Source organism: Oryza glaberrima, chromosome 2 (genome assembly GCF_000147395.1).
Source record: "Oryza glaberrima chromosome 2, OglaRS2, whole genome shotgun sequence".
NCBI classification, from domain to species: Eukaryota; Viridiplantae; Streptophyta; class Magnoliopsida; order Poales; family Poaceae; genus Oryza; species Oryza glaberrima.
In genome coordinates, this window is record NC_068327.1 from 11,755,968 (window position 1) to 11,772,808 (window position 16,841).

General features: G+C 42.1%; 1 protein-coding gene and 1 long non-coding RNA gene across 2 annotated transcripts; both read right to left on the reverse strand.

The window, feature by feature from the left end:
* Positions 1–867: 867 nt before the first annotated feature.
* LOC127762504 (BTB/POZ and MATH domain-containing protein 2-like) lies at positions 868–5,240 on the reverse strand. The gene is made up of 3 exons (XM_052287018.1): positions 5,224–5,240; positions 4,446–4,711; positions 868–1,373 (listed from the first exon to the last, which is right to left on the reverse strand). The coding sequence occupies exons 1-3, from the start codon at positions 5,238–5,240 to the stop codon at positions 868–870; spliced, it is 789 nt and encodes a 262-aa protein (XP_052142978.1).
* Positions 5,241–5,767: 527 nt separating this feature from the next.
* LOC127762752 (uncharacterized) lies at positions 5,768–11,927 on the reverse strand. Its single transcript, XR_008015561.1, has 2 exons — positions 11,525–11,927; positions 5,768–5,977 (listed from the first exon to the last, which is right to left on the reverse strand). It is a non-coding gene; the product is annotated as an uncharacterized LOC127762752 (long non-coding RNA).
* Positions 11,928–16,841: the final 4,914 nt, after the last annotated feature.

A 16,841-nucleotide genomic window follows, 5' to 3' on the forward strand; every position in this document is an offset into this window, starting at 1 on the left:
TCATGGGCATCGCTGACGAGGAGGAACAAGATTTGGAGGAAGAGCTCATCGACAACGGTGCTCTCGCCGCCCGCACACAGCCATTGTCCGCCACCGCCGGCGTCGCCTCGCCCTGTCACCGCATGCGGACAGCCATGGCTCACCACTTGCCATCACTGCCTTTCCCTCTTGCCGTCCGCACACATCCATGCCCGTCCGCCACCGTGGGCATCACCTCGCCCTCTCGCCGCCCACAGACAGCCATGGCTCGCCACCCACTGTCTTTGCTTTTCCCTCTTGCCACCCTCTTTGCCCCACGCCCCCATGCACCCATGCCCGGAGAGAAGACAGGAGAGGAGAAGCGAGGTGGATAGAAGATAGAAGATACGAGAAGAGATGGAGAACTGACGTGTGGGTCCCACATACATATTGGGGGCCTCATCTTTTCGCTCATGCTTCAGCTAAAATTTAATTTTTTTACCTTAAATTTAAAGTTGATTTTGGATTTTTTTTATCGAAGTTTATTTTTCATCCTTTGCTTTTAGATAGCTAAGAACATGTATAAAAGTGCTATTCACAAATGTTTTTTCATTTGCAAATATAAGCGAAACAATCCGTTTCTGGGTATTTTTGTCCATCCAAAAATACGGTAGCAAAAGAACAATTAAAAACATGATTGATGCATATAAAATGGTATGGATACAATTTTAGAGGTATAGCAATGGCATAGTTACAAATTACCTTTGGCATTTTTGTAATGATATGGATCAAATTAACCCAAATATCAAGGAATTGTATTAACTTTATTTATGTTTTCCCTAAATATTCAAGATATGCATGGCATCCTTACAGATGGAATTACTCAAAAGTTAAAAAGAAAAAAGAAAACTACCTAAGAGCCATAGTTATTTGTTTTGCTGCTTTCATTTCATGAGGAAGCAATCTCGCAGCAAGCTCATTAAGAACAGATGGGCAACTGGTTTTCAGATGCTCGTAACCATCACTTCCCACCATGCTTTCAATATTAGATGGAGAATCAATTAGGAACTTGAAGCAAGCTTCCTTGAGTTGATGACATCTGTGCTGCTCAGCTAGAGCCAGATTGGTCGCCACCATGTTGGAGTCAATGTGCTCTGATAGCTTCTCCTCGCATACTAGCTTCAGCCTCTCAACATTGTACCGATCTGCCGCGACAAGTAGTTGCTGAGCCATCACCACGTCTTGCGACGTATCAGGCAGCAAGTCAGTGTATACGAAATGTAGGAATGATCTGAAAACGCCAGCTTCCATATCTTCAATTTTGATATTGCTCCTACGGGGCTTCGCTCTCGTAGCACCAAAGAACATTGCCTCGAAGACGGATGATCGAGCAGCGAGCACGCACTTGTCACACCCTAAAAATCCTAAGTATATAAATTGTTGTCTAAATTGGAATTATTAGAAACGATTTTAAAAGTCTAGAAGAAAAGATCTAGTTTTAATTAATAAATTCCAATATAAAATGGGGCCAGATAAAATTTCATTAAATACTTTGCTTAATTCTATACTTCCTAGATTTTTCTGGGATTTATTTGAGCTAAGGAAGTATTTTTAATAAATGAAATTGCATTTCATGAATAATTTAAATTGAAAAAGGTTTTTAAAAGTCTTCTTTTGGCTTTGGGCCGAAAGTCAGCCCAAACCCTCTCTCTCTCCTCCTCGGCCCAAGTCGGCCCAAGTCAAGCCAAGCCACCCGCGCGCGCGCTCGCTGCCGCTGGCAGGTGGGGCCCACCTGTCAGTCTTCGTCTACCTCCGGTCGGCCGCCGCCCGAACCCTAGCGCCGCGCCGCTGTCGTCTCCTTCCAAATTCGCTCGCGCCTTTCCTTCTCCGGTGAAATCAGTAGAGGGAAAATGATCTTCGGGATTTCCTCTACCTTTTCTCCTTTGGAATCGTCGGCTAATTTCGTTTGGAAATCCGTGGATTCGAGTTCGATTCGGACCGATCTCTCTCCTCCGAACCCTAGACTTTCCTTCGCGTCGCCGGTCGCCGTGGGCCTTCGCCACCGCCTTCCAACCCCTATAAAAGGACCCCCAAGCCTACCGCTACCCGTCGCCACCCACGCCTTTGCCCACCGTCGTCCGTAGCGCCCTAGCCCTGTGAGACCTCGCGCCGCCGTCGTCGCCGTCGCTCCAGCCGTGCGCCGCCGTCGCTCCAGTCGTCGCCGTCGCTCGGGAAGACCGCCGTCGTGGTCGCCGTCGTGTCGCTGTCCTCGTCCGCCCCTCCACCCTTGCTGTAGACCGCCGGAGCACCGCCGTCGCCGTCAAGCCGAAGGTCGCCGCCGCTTCTTCCTCGTCGCCGTCGCCGTCCGTTGATCTTCCGCCGCCGTTTTGGTCACCGGTGAGTTCGCCGTGCCGTCCGCTACCCGTAGGTGCCCTCCGTTCGCGTCGTCGCGCCGTCGTTCGCCGGCGAGCATGCACGCCCGAGCCGCCGCTAGTGGTGACGTCACCGCTGACGTCATCGTCGTCGTTCCCCGTGGCCCGGTCGTGGACCGATGGATCTTGGCCGTCCGCTTTTGATGGATGGATCTCGGCCGTCCAATCTCGTGAACCGCCGCCGTGCTCCCGGTCCACCGCGAACCCTAGCCGCTGACGCAATAATTCCCTTTTTCCTTTTCAAAAATAATTCATTATTGCGTCATAATTCAATTAAAATCCATATAAGTGTTTTAATCTGATTTAATCTTTAAAAATTCATAACTAATTCATCTTAGCTCGGATTTAGTTGGTTCAAGTCTCTAATTTTTTCTAAAATTGATATCTACATGTTAAAAATATCCACATGTATTGTTCATGCTTGTTTATGTGCTGTTTTAGTGTTTTTGCTCTTTTCTGTTTAGATTCCGACGTTTCCGGAGAGTCCGTTTTCGCAGGAGAAGAATTTGAGGAGTTCCAAGGCCAGCAAGGCAAGTCACACAGATCCCAAACAACCCTTTGAACATGTTGATCCCATTTAAAGCTATTGTTTCTATTCAACTATTGCATTTATTTTCAAATGTCATTGGGTGGAATTAACCTATTGTTTGTTATAGCCCTTTTGTTCTTGATTATTTTATTCCTTGATACCTTGGGTTATTATAACTTGACTAGTTGGGCTTTATATATTGGTTCAGCTAGATATTAGATATGATTGCTTAGCCATGCTTAGAAACATTAGCACACTATTGGGATAACTTATGACTCACTATTATTTAATGATGGCTTAATGATAGTTCACGATGGTCAATCGTGATTGGTTAATTAATTAAATTGCCAACTAAAACTTGATAATGGTGGGTTGTGAGCACATGGTTTTGTTGGTCGTGCTCATGACAATTAAAGACCGGTTCACGAGTTTCAGTTGTGAAACATTAACCGTGCCAACCACAAGCCAGCGTGGGCAACGGCTTTACCTTTTGTATAACATGGTTCATTGCGGGGCACCAGACTGAGAAGTGGCGGAGATAAGCCCACGGGGGTCGCTGGGGAGTCCATGCCTTGTTTATAAGGGGCTGATTAGGATCCAGGAATGGTGCGCTGTGGTGGATGGTGTTGTGCGAGGGGTACTGTCACAGCTCATTTCCAAGGTACCGTGGTGGTATTGAGGCACATGGTGACATGTTGTGGGGCTGTGTCTTGTGGGTACAGTGGTACACCTCTGGCCAGAGTAAAACTATTCGAATAGCCGTGCCCGCGGTTATGGGCGAGTCTAACAATGTCTTTCGTGATTAGTTTCACACTTCTCACCATAATAAAAGATGCTATAACTGGTAATAATTGGATTAGCTCCTGGTTTGGAATGGTATATTCCTGGTTTGGAGATAGAACTGTGCAGCCGGGATGGTTGTTCAGAATGGTTGGGCCTATGCAACAGGGTATGTTGTATAGCGTTGGTTTAATATTCCTTAATTATTTAACTGTTTTATTAAATTCTGAAATGTTTATTAAATACTGTTTATGCAAATGAAACCCTACTATGCCATCCTTTGTTATCCTGTGCACTTGCATATTTGCTGCGTGGCTTGCTGAGTATGTCATATACTCACCTTGCAATCATTCATCAGAGGAGGAGTTCTACAGTGATGCTGATGGTGTGGAGGATTAGGTGTAGCTCTGGTCAAGCTGCCTGTGGAGTGGAGTCATCTGCGCCGTTTATCTTATTTTTCCGCTGCTTAGATCTTTATTGATTGAGAGGAACTATCTACCTCTGTAATGACATTTTATTCGCTTATTAATTAGAGTAATAATTGTACTCTATTATCAATTTGTTATTGTGTGCCTCGGCTGATTCCTGGACGAGGGTTCACACACATGTAAGCGTTTGGAATTTTGGATAGAAATTCCGGGCGTGAAAGCACTTATGTGCCGAGAATCTCTCCTGGCGAACGTCGAACGTCACGTCTGCTCCATCCATGTTCTTCAGCAAGTCACCCAGATGCTGGTGCAGATCACCTGGAGGAACCTCCACAGATGGCTTGGGCATGGCCGGGGTTTCCTTGCTACAAATGGGCTTCATGACCGTGACAATGCACCGGATGGAAAATGAGTCGTCTCTCAGAGATTCTGATGCTTTCAAATCCTTGCTCTTGATAAACATTGGGTAGCCCCAACCGGTACCTCTAAGTTTGAAGGTTCTGATAGGGCTGGCGATGCTGTTCAGTAGCAATGGTCTTCCATTCTTGTCCAGCAGTTTGAAGCTGTAAGTTGCCTTGCCGTCCCTGGCAAAAGAGTCCAGAAACAGGTACAACGACAGGTATTCTCTACACTCCGTAGATTGACCGACAGGTATTCTCTACACTCCGTAGATTGACCATTGGGATAGTATCTGATGGTCCAGGTGTAGCCAGCAACGCTGAATGGGGTAGATGACAGACACTCTTCATTCTTGATCAGCGCTTGGTTTTTGAGTATCCATCAATCTTCATTACGTGTGACCCGCTCACAGCTTCGGCGACAATGGCAGAGGAGATAGTGTTGCAATCAATTGCCATTATGGAGGGGAGCTATCAACTTTGGTGGTGGAACACTGACATGGAAATTAAAAGGTTAATTTGCTGTGTTTCTTATAGATGCCCAAAGTTAAAACCGATTACAAGTATATATTAAAATCTAAGTAAAATCACACGAAAGATTATCCAGGGTAGAAAGTATTTGCACCAATCGAAGGATATTTGAACAAGGAATACAGTATAAGTTCAGTTAAAGCTTAACAAACAGAAAATATTCTTACATTATCAGAACGAACATCGCAAATCCAAGCATATTTGCAGCCAAGATGCATGTTCTAAACATACGTATTACCCCTCCATCACTAAATATTTGACGCCGTTAACTTTTTTAAACATGTTTGACTGTTCGTCTTATTCAAAAAATTTAAGTAATTATTAATTCTTTTTCTATCATTTGATTCAATCTTAAATATAGTTTTATGTACGCATATAGTTTTACATATTTCACAGAAGTTCTTGAATAAGACGAACGGTCAAACATACTTTAAAAAGGTCAATGGCGTCAAAGCGTCAAATATTCAGTGGCGGAGGGAGTACACAGCAATCTGAAACTCAAAGCATATTAAAGTTTCCAGAGTGTGTAAACTCAAAGCATATTAAAGTTTCCAGAGTGTGTACGTTTGTCAATTACCTAGTTATATGTAGGACATTGGATTAGGAGTGGGGAATTCTTCAAGAAAATTCAGTAAAGATGGTGGTCGCCGCAAGACTCGAACGCTGAAGAAAACCCTAATTTTACTCCTACTCCTAAAGACAAAGATATAGTAGATTCATTTCCTGCTTCATTATGGGCTAATAGCCGCTATAAGTAGCTTACAAATATTATTACACAGCTGTAAAGCTAGAGTTAAACAACCACATGAAACAGAGCATCTTCCTCTGTCCCCCAAAAAGCAATGACAACGACAAAAATGACTACAGTAGTCCCAGTTTAATCTCCTCCGTCCGATTTACATATTCGCGAAACGGTATCACCTCTTCTTTTCCCCTTAGCTCTGAACTTTTCTGAACTTAACTGAAGTTTCCTTCCCAACTCTGAAACTCTGAACTTAATCTCCCATTTCTCATCTCCTGTCTTGACAATTGCCCCCGGTTAAGTTGGACCTTGTCCTCAAGGTTCAAAAGAAGGAAAAGCTGACTGAATATAAGTCGCATCCTCCCAGGTCGCATCAGCCGGCGTCAAGTTCTGCCAAAGAATAAGGCACTGAATTACTGGTTCATTGTTTCTTGGAATCATGCGCCTTTGCAACACAGCGACTGGTTCAGTCTTAATCTGTCCCTTAGGACCTACTGCTGGCAAATTAGGCATAGGAACAACATGCTGTCCTAAATGTTTCTTCAATTGACTCACATCAAACACTGGATGGATTCCTGCTCCTTCAGGTAATTGCAGCCTGTAAGCAACCTTCCCCACCTTTTCAATAACCTTGAATGGCCCATAGAATTTAGACCTGAGTTTCAGTGATCCCCTAATGCCAAACGCAGCTTGTCTATAGGGCTGCAACTTTAAGTACACCATGTCTCCAACCTCCAACACTCTTTCAGTCCTATTCAAATTGGCATAATGTTTCATTCTTCTCTGAGCTTCACCCATGCTATCCCTCAATTTCTGCAAAATGGCTGCTCTTTCTTTCAGGGTAACCCTTGCTTCTTGAGATACATTGCATGGAATTGAAAATTCATTCACTTGTGGGGGTGGATACCCATACAAAGCTTGGAAAGGAGTCATCTGAATCGATGTACGAAAGGTAGTATTGTACCACCACTCAGCTAGAGCTAACCAGGTAAATCACTGTTGGGGTTCTTGAAAGGTCATACTTCTCAAATATGAGTCCAAGCACTGATTGACTCTTTCGGTTTGGCCATCTGTTTGAGGATGGTAAGCCGTACTGAATCTGAGTTGTACTCTCTTTGCCTTAAAAATCTCTTGAAAGAATTTGCTAGTGAAGATTCTGTCTCTATCGGTCACAATGGCCACAGGCATTCCAGGGAGTTTGTGAATGTTATCCGTGAACACCTGAATCACATCTTCAACTGTAAATGGATGAGATAGAGCTAAGAAATGGGCATACTTCGTCAACCTATCCACCACAACTAGTATAACATCCTTCCCTTTAGATTTAGGCAAACCCTCTATGAAATCCATGCTGATATGTGTCTAGGCCATATCAGGTACTTCCAATGGATTCAGCAACCCAGGAATTTGTACATGTTCTGCTTTTGTTACTTGACATATGGGACAAGATCTGATAAAATTCTCTGTTGCTTTCTTGAGACCAGGCCAGTAAAACAACTTTTTAATTCTGTGATAAGTAGCCCTGATTCCTGAGTGACCTCCAAATGCAGATACATAATATGCTTGTAACAACATCTGCCTAATGTCAGTACTCTCTCCCACATAAATTCTTCCTTGATATTTTAATAACCCTGCCTCCATTCTGTAATTGCCAGTAGGATCTACCTCAGTTCCTATTATGCTCAAGAACTTATGTGCCTGAATATCTCCTTCATTACTACAGCCACAGCTGAACATTGTTCATCCTCACCTACTTTGAGATTAGGACTCTGAGATAGGCCATCTGCCACTAAATTATCCTTTCCTACCTTGTACTCAATAGTGTAATCGTACTCCAGTAGTTTCAATAACAGCTTGTGTTGTATTCCTTCAACCAACCTTTGAGACTCTGCTAATCAGTTTTAATCACCAACTTTCCCCCTAGCACATAGTGTCTCCACTTTTTCAATGCCTCTAGTATTGCCATGGCTTTCTTTTCATAAATTGATTGGGCTGCCTTTGGTCCCAAAGCTTTGCTATAATAAGAGATTGGTCTTCCTCCCTGCATTAAAACTGCCCCAATCCCATATCCACAAGCATCAGCTTCAATTACAAATGGCTGATCAAAGTTTGGCAGAGCTAGGACTGGACTACTACACATTTTCTCCTTTAACAGCTCAAAAGCTTCCTGTTGAGACTGCCCCCAACTGAACCCATCCTTCTTTAACATATTGTGTAATGGTCTGCATATTTCATGATATCCTTTAATGAATCTTCTATAATAACCAGACAATCCTAGAAATGCCCTCAATTCAGTTACATTGGTAGGTGCGTTTCGATGTTTGATGTCACTGATTTTTTTTGGATCAGTAGAAACCCCTTCTTCAGAAATAACATGGCCCAAGTATGACACCTTGCTAAGGCCAAACTCACACTTTTTCAGTCTGACCACTAGCTGATTCTCCATTAAAGCTTGCATCACCAACCTAATATGTCCCAGATGTTCCTCTTTGTTGTTACTGTATATCAAAATATCATCGAAAAACACCAATACAAATTTCCTGATGTAAGGAGCTAGGACCTGGTTCATCAATGACTGAAATGTTGCCGGCGCATTCGTTAACCCAAATGGCATTACATTATACTCATAATGCCCCAAATGAGTTCTGAAAGCTGTCTTTGGGATGTCTTTCTCAGCCATCCTAATTTGATGGTATCCTGACCTGAGATCTAGCTTAGAGAATATTTTAGCCCCATTCAGCTCATCTAGTAGGTCTTCAATTATAGGCATAGGGAACTTGTTCTTAATAGTCTGAGCATTTAACTGGTGATAATCAACGCACATTCTCCACGAACCATCCCTTTTTCTTACCATTACTGCAGGTGATGAGTATGGGCTATCACTCACCTTGATTTCTTCAGACTGGATCAACTCAGATACAATATCTTCCCTGGCCTCCTTCTGGTAATGTGGCACTCTATATGGCCTGAGATTAGGTGGTTCTGCCCCTTTTTTTTAAATTGATAATGTGATCAAAATTCCTTCTAGGGGGTAGTCCTTTTGGCTTTTGTTACACTGCAGGGAACTGCATGAGTACCTCCTGAATTTCCTCAGGTATGCTTCTAGAAAAGTTTTCTTCATCAGAAATAGCACACACCTGCAGTATACATCCCACAGCTCCTTTCCTCAACATTTTATCCACTTGCTTACCACTGACTTGAATATTTTTCCCTGGCCTAGTAAAATCTCGGAATTCTATTCTCCTCCCATCTTTAGTTATCCCAAGCTCCCTCTTCTTTAAATCTAGTGTGATTGGGCTATACCTAAAGATCCAATCTGCTCCTAAAATCACATCATATCCCTTTAATGGCAGTAAGTTAAAGCAGTTCCTAAAATGTTCTCCTTGTATGTCATATACTATTTCAGGAACTTGTATCTCATATCTCAATTCTCCACCTCCAGCTACTACCACCCTTTTGGTTTTGGTGTGAATCAAAGGACATTGGTTTCTAATTGCAAACTCATTGTCCATAAAAGTACTGGTGCTACCACTATCAATCAGCCCCACTGCCTTCTTCCCATTGAACTTCAGTATGACAGAAAAAGTGTCAAGTCCACTGGTCCCTTCAATAGCATTTAAAGAGATACTCAGTAACTCCTCTTTGGCTTCCTCGGTTTGCTGTGCAACCATCCCTTCTACTTGTTGTCCCTCTTCTGTAACATCCTCCACAGTCATCTCTTCCTCCTCTGGTTCTTCCTTTTCTACCAACAAAGCATGAAGAGCATTTTTCACCTTACACTGATGCCTAGGAAACCAGGGCTCCTTGCAAAACCAGCACTTCCTTTCTTCTTTCTTCTCCACCTCACCCCTCTGCTTGGCTCTGTTTCCTGCATTTCTACCTGGTGGGCCAGCATTCAGGTTTAAATTCCTATTCCTATTAAAATTAGAAGCAGTTTTTCTTGCATTTGCAGCCTTCTCATAGTTCTTAGCATACCAATAGGACTCCAACAATCCCTGAGGTTTCTGCCCACACACATCATGTTTGATTTCTCCTCTTAAGCCACTGATGAAACAACTAGTGAAATATTGCTCCTGTAAGTAAGGATGATCCCTTCTTACCAGGTCCATATACTCCTCAAATTTATCTGTATATTGCTCCACTGACAGCCCATATTGTTTTACATTTTGAAATAGTTCCACTTCCTCGTGTACATTGGCTGCAGAAAACCTTGTGCACACCATAGCACACCACTGGGGCCAGGTGATGACCTGCCAACGCAATCCAACACCTCTGAACCACTTAGCTGCTCTTCCATATAGATGTGCCACTGCCAAGTTAACCCACTGGTCTACAGGAGTTCCAGTAATTTCAAAAAACTTCTCACATTGCTTTAACCAATCTACCGGGTCCTCACCAGTAAACAAAGATATCTCCAGTCGTGGTCCCTTGATCACAGCTTCTGCATAATGATTTCCCTCCACAAAGTGACCATGATGCCCATTCCTTTGCTGATCAATCACATGGACTCTGGGATTCCCTTGAAACACACTCACTGACCCCCCCAGCTCTTTCTACCCGTGGCTGGAAATGCTGGAAAGTAAAATCAGCGAATGGAATTGTGGTGTTAGGTGGAACATTTCCCCCTTGGGTCGTGTGCATGGATGTCCCAGCCGTGTCTGCAGAAGTATGAACCCCCCTCACATTGACCCTTTGTGGCAGAGTAAATGGAGAAACCCACTAATTCATTGGGAGAGTTGGATTCACAGTGTTCACTTCAATAGCAAATTGGGACTCAGGACCCTGTTGATTACCTCTAGCTTGTGTGCTGGTCTGTGCCACATCCGCACCCATAGCAGAAGATTGTGCTCCAGTCCCCATAGCAGCAGCTGTAGTACCAGTAACCGTAGTTGCAGCAGCCGCAGCAGCAGTAACCTCAGCCTCTTCAACCTCCTTCCGCTTACAGAGATCCAACAAAAGCCCCTTGATTTCTTTTACCTCATTCTTCAACCCTTTGAGATCTGCCACCTCCTTCTTCAGAGCAGCCATGTCCACTCGAAATTCGTTCATCTCCTCCATATCAATAATTGTCTCGTTCGACCGAGTCTTGGTTACCATCAACCTCCCTTGCAAGTTCAGTTTAGGAGTTTCCCCCTTCCCTGTTCACCACTTGCACTCAGATCTACCGCCGCCCGACCCAGAATTGGAGCTCCGGAGATTTTACAGGAGCACACCTACAAAGATGGCTCACCAACCCTCGCTCAACAAATCTGTTGCCTATCTTTTCCTCGCCACCGGATTGAATCCACCACAGCTCAGGGGGGATTTTACAGTGGATTTCACCGCCTCCTTCCACCAACCCTCACCGAATGGATCCAAGAGCCAAGGATTGTTCAAGCTCTGATACCTTTGTCAGGACATTGGATTAGGAGTAGGGAATTCTTCAGGAAAATTCAGTAAAGATGGTGGTCGCCGTAAGACTCAGAACGCTGAAGAAAACCCTAATTTTACTGCTACTCCTAAAGACAAAGATATAGTAGATTCATTTCCTGCTTCATTATGGGCTAATAGCCGCTATAAGTAGCATACAAATATTATTACACAGCTGTAAAGCTAGAGTTAAACAACCACATGAAACAGAGCATCTTCCTCTGTCCCCAAAAAAGCAATGACAACGACAAAAACGACTACAGTGGTCCCAGTTTGATCTCCTCCGTCTAATTTACATATTCGCGAAAGGGTATCACCTCTTCTTTTCCCCTTAGCTCTGATCTTTTCTAAACTTAACTGAAGTTTCCTTCCCAACTCTGAAACTCTGAACTTAATCTCCCATTTCTTATCTCCTGTCTTGACATTATATGTGCAGAGCTGATGAGCAGATGAGTTGAGAAAATCACACCGCCCTCCGGTTCTTCCTCACGAGCAGCACAGCCAGGACTGGAGGAGTGGAGAAGCGTCGGCGCCGGCGTCAGTGGGGGCAGAGCGGAGCAGTGGCCACGACCAGCTTCGGTGGGATTGGGGTTGTGGGCGGCGGCGGCGGCGGAGGAGGAGGAGGTTGGCTTCGCCTCCCTGAATCCTCTGAAATCGTAGCCCTTATTTCCAAATCACGGCAAGGATAACCAGGACTCCTTATTTCCTTCTGTTGGTGGTTATTTTCCCTTTTATGTTTGCTTTTCGTTCCGTAATATTTTAGGGATTTGCTTAACTGTCATTTGTGTAAAAAAAAAATTCGTTGATTCTATCAATTTTCAGGTTGTCGTTTCAGCCTAAAGATAAGTGTTGTCCTGGTCTCCTTGGTGGCCTACTCACTACATAAAAAAAAAATCTTAATAGGAGGACAATGTTAATGGTAAAATTTGGTAAGATATATTTGGATTTGGAGATAAAACACTAAAGCAGATTTGTGCATCGGTTGTAGCTTGTATCAGCTGGAAATAGAGGCGGATTGGGTTGAGCCGATGAGGCGAAACTTGAGCCGATACAGATACAGTTGGGCTCGTAACAGACCCAAATTAGATTACAAAGCATTGTCGTGCAAGGAAAGAGTCCGTTTAGACAATCTAATTATGTCAAGCTGGCTGGTTTGCAGCCAGCTGATTGGTTGGTTTGCATCCTTCAATGTTTTGTTGACACGTGTCCATGTAGGTATTCCAGGAACTGACGCACGTAACTTATGGATGGACCGATGCCCTTCCAGAAAAGAAAAGGCAGAGATGGAGATCGATTGATCTATATCAAGAAAACACGAGAACACGTCTGTCTCTGAACTGACCCACGTTGTTTGGGCCAAATATATATCGCATGCCCCAATGGACTACGAGGACAAGTTAAAATAAATATAAAATCAATGTAATACTAATAAGAAAAAAAATAAATGCATAATCGGTCTTTTTGCAAGTTCTTTATATGAAATTAAATATTAAACAATATTCAAAGATTTCTTTAATACTATATTTATTTGTTCAATTAAGTTAAATGATATGACCATATATTACTTTGCTTTGTAGTCCCTAAATTTAGGGTTTAGTGGATTTTGTATTAAGCTAGCAAGGACAGCAACATGAGTATATATCTTCCTTCCTGACATAATTAATATATCTTCTGACTTCCATAAATTTAATGAAAAGCCCGGAAAATTTGTAAAAACGTGGATGGAAAATTTGGTGTTTTTTATTTTCTTAAGTGCAACAGATTTTGCTACAACGATTGTTGATAAAAATATATCCTTTCATATATGGGGCTAGACTTTCAAATGTAGTCATAGTATAATTATAGTTTATCTATAATGTAGTTACAAGTAAATTGCATTAGCGGTATATGAAACTTGTCAGGTGGTGCAATTTAGTGTATAAACTTGTAAAATACTCGTTTTGGTGCATGAACTTGTTTGATATATGCAAACTAAGGCTAAAATGGCACAATAAGACTGATTTTTCTATGTTGGACATTACTCCCTCCATCTACTTTTTGATAGTCATATTTTATCTTGACACACAGACCAAGGATAAATAATTCTACTTATCATCCATTTAAACATGCTATTAGTCATTCCTCGTAAACAAGCGATTCATTAATATTTACATTTCTTGATGCCCATATAGCCAATCTTGCGTGGAAGAATAGAGTAACGCATTAAATCCGAGAAAGTCATTAAAATGATAGATTGTTGGATTGAAATATGCCTATCAAAAATAAATTTTTCAGATTTAGAAATATGACTATCAAAAGTAGATGGAGGGAGTATAAATTAGTAGATGATGTGCGTTCACATAGCAGAACGATTATATTTATAAACTTACTTTCCACTTTATCTTTCTTTGTTTCTATCCCTTACATCATTACTCGGTTTTTTATTTTTTTTATGCAATCATTATGCCTTATTATATGTTTATCCTTCTTAGACACATGTTTACATAGAGTTTAAATTAACAACAAAATCAATACGATTAACCTTGCCGTGTGATTTTGACCTTGTTCGCATGCACCAAAACGAGTGTTTTACAAGTTCATGTACTAGATTGCACCCACCTGACAAGTTCGTATACCGCTGATGCTATTTACTCTATAGTTATCTAACTATTGTCATTTGTGAGTTGTGACGTGAATCTGAATGGCTGATAAATCGACTGTTTCAAAAAAAAAAACTCATCAATAATTTTTTAGCTAATATGTTCAAATATTATGTCTTTTATGCATTTTAAATGTAACTCTAAGCACAGACAGGCTAAATAGTTGGTACGCCAATGTGCGTGCCTAATTTTCTAGTTGTATCTAATAATTAGATATTTAAAGGCGGTTTCTTAGATATTTGTCAAGAGTCTACCGTGTGGGCTTGTTCGTATTTTTTAAGCTTAGGGAAGTTAGAGGTGTGTCTATAATGAACATAGTTTGTACTCTAGGTATATAAATATAAACCCAGAATCATGTAAAAAGCGGACGAATCAATACAACTCTTTTGGCGAGTTCTTGCTTCAAGTTAGGGCATTGACTTCGATCTTATAACGAGAGATAACTTGTCTCAATTGTTTACATTATCCGGCCTATTATGTCGCTTTAGATGTATTAATATCTTTATGGTAAGCTATCATTATCATATATCTTAGTTAATCTAGTTTAGCACCACAATTTGATCATATCGGTTGGAATTCGCTTTAGGGTTTTGTTGATGAAAAACACGAGGCCTGGGAGATCTGCTTAACTCTAGTGCAGGTCCAAAATTCGCCTTTGGGTATGCTAGCATGCCAGTTGATTTGATCCTGCAATCAACAAGAAATACAGACAAAGAAATCGTGGTTAAATCCATAAATGATAGCTGATCGGCTAGGTGCCGATGACGTATCATTTATCTTTGAGCCGATGTCATATGTAAATCAATCGGCAGTTATAAATAGATAATAAAGAACTAAATCTACTCGATCGGCTGTAGATATTAACAATATATAATCCTGGTGTTGATATATACTTAAATCAAGTGATTGGGATAGATCGGTCGCCATGCCGAGACAGTATAAATCACTTAGATCGAAATATATATTAACAACAAGACTATGTATGTTCATAGCATAGCCGATCAGATAGATCTAGCATGTATTGGCAATACTCCGATACAACTCTATGTTAAGATATTAAAACAAACAGAATATACCAAACAGAAGCTTAATATACTTAGATGCAATAAGATCTTGACATAAAGGGCAGATTTAACATGTCAATAAAACATATAGAGCAAATGTAGTTAAATCAGATAAGATCGGCTGAAATCCCGATATCGACAACCAGAAGGCAGGCTAGAGATTGATATTCCAAGCACGACTTAATAGATCAAACTCAACTCATGCAGCATTAAGTATGAAAAGAAGAACAATATCTAGACAATCAAGCCGCCGGAAGTTTCATAGTGTGGTGGATATCTTATATAATCTAAATCAACATCGATATTTAACCTAATCGGCTGCCCTCTACTGACAGATGTTAGCCGATTATAGGTTAAATAGCGATATTGCTAGAGATTATGGAAGATATATGATAACTCGACGGATTTACATAAACAAGATTAGAGTATCATAAGATGGAAGCACTAATCCCGAGAACGCAAACCGTCATAACAAGTTTTACCTCTTGTTGAAGATCGAAACCGATGCAGCTCAATCCGAAAGCAAGAACTCGTTGAAATAAAACTAAAGCAAAAAGGGTGGCGATGCGCCGAGATTGTATTGAACGTGTGTGTTAATTGGTTACATGGGGTTCGGGGTCTATTTATACCCGAAAATTACAAACTATGTCCTTATCGGACACGATTCTTATCTCTAACAAACTCTAAGATACCATAAGTCTTTACGGCAGACTTTTGCCCAAACATATCTCTAAGAAAATTACATAAAATATCCTAATTAATATATATAATTGCCTTCTCAGGACTCTATCCATGCATGGCAATCATCTTGAAGCATATCAAGTCAACACGATGTCATACACCAAGTCATCTTGCCGGAATCGGCTGTATCGGCTGTATCGGCTTATCCAGCCTAACTCGGACTCAGCCGATCCTGATAGTAGCCGATTTGGACTCCAGCCGACTCTTACTCTATTCCCGAATCGATCTTCGTCTTCAATTCCACCTCGATCTAATCTCCATCTCCAATGCTGATACTGCCAAATTTGGTTGTTAACACATGCCCCCCAAGTCCGGAATATTGGATAATGTTTCGGATTTGCCATATGCCGATTCCGAGTGAAATTCGCTCTTGCCGTTTTCCGACCGTTATTCCCGTGCTTTAAATACTAACCGTTACCCCCCGAGAAATCTCACACCATCCTCTTCCGTTTTCACCGCTGAAGCAAACTTTGCCTTCTCCCTCTCCGGTGATTCCTCCGACGCAAAAGGCGATCCCAAGGCGATTCCATCTCCGGCCAGATCTCCGCCCGTTGTGGTGTCGTCCTCCGCCAGCCCATCCGCGCCGTCAGCCGAGTACGCTGAGGTGAGTTCTCATTGGCCTAGATCTCCTTTTCTTGCACCGGATTGATTTCCCTTTTCCTCATCTTGTTTTCCTCTTCTCGATTCTTTTGGATTTGTAGCACCTCTCCAATCTAGTTGCGATTCCCAGCCTATCGCATGAAAACCATTACTTTCTTGGTCCAATCGGCAACCTTGACCCTACTGAGTTCATCATTGGTGAAACAAATAGGGTCCCTTTCAGATTAGCCAACTCAGATCTAGGTTACTGGAAAAACACCTTTAAATCTTGGCCATCGCTTGAGAAAACCCCACCCGAGAAGAGCTGGATTACGTGGTACAAGCGCGTATCGGCTAGTAAAAAAGTTCACTGGGACGATATCGGGATCGGCCAAGCGCTTGCCCTTACCATAGCCAATTCAGCTAAGGATGAACCTCTGATGGCCGCCGCCACTTATTTCTGGTCCAACACCATCAATGCCTTTCTGTTCAACCAAGGGCCGATGACTCCAACTTTGATCAACATCACCATGATCACCGAATTAGATATAACTTCATCGGCTAACCCTATGAGTATGAACACCAAGAACCAATTTTACTTCAGGACCAAA

Bases quoted from the DNA above. Each gene is read 5' to 3' on its own strand.
- LOC127762504 (XM_052287018.1), bottom strand. The intron at 1,374-4,445 runs GTGATCTGCACC...TAGGATTTTTAG, and splicing joins ATCTGTGGAGGTTCCTCCAG to GGTGTGACAAGTGCGTGCTC.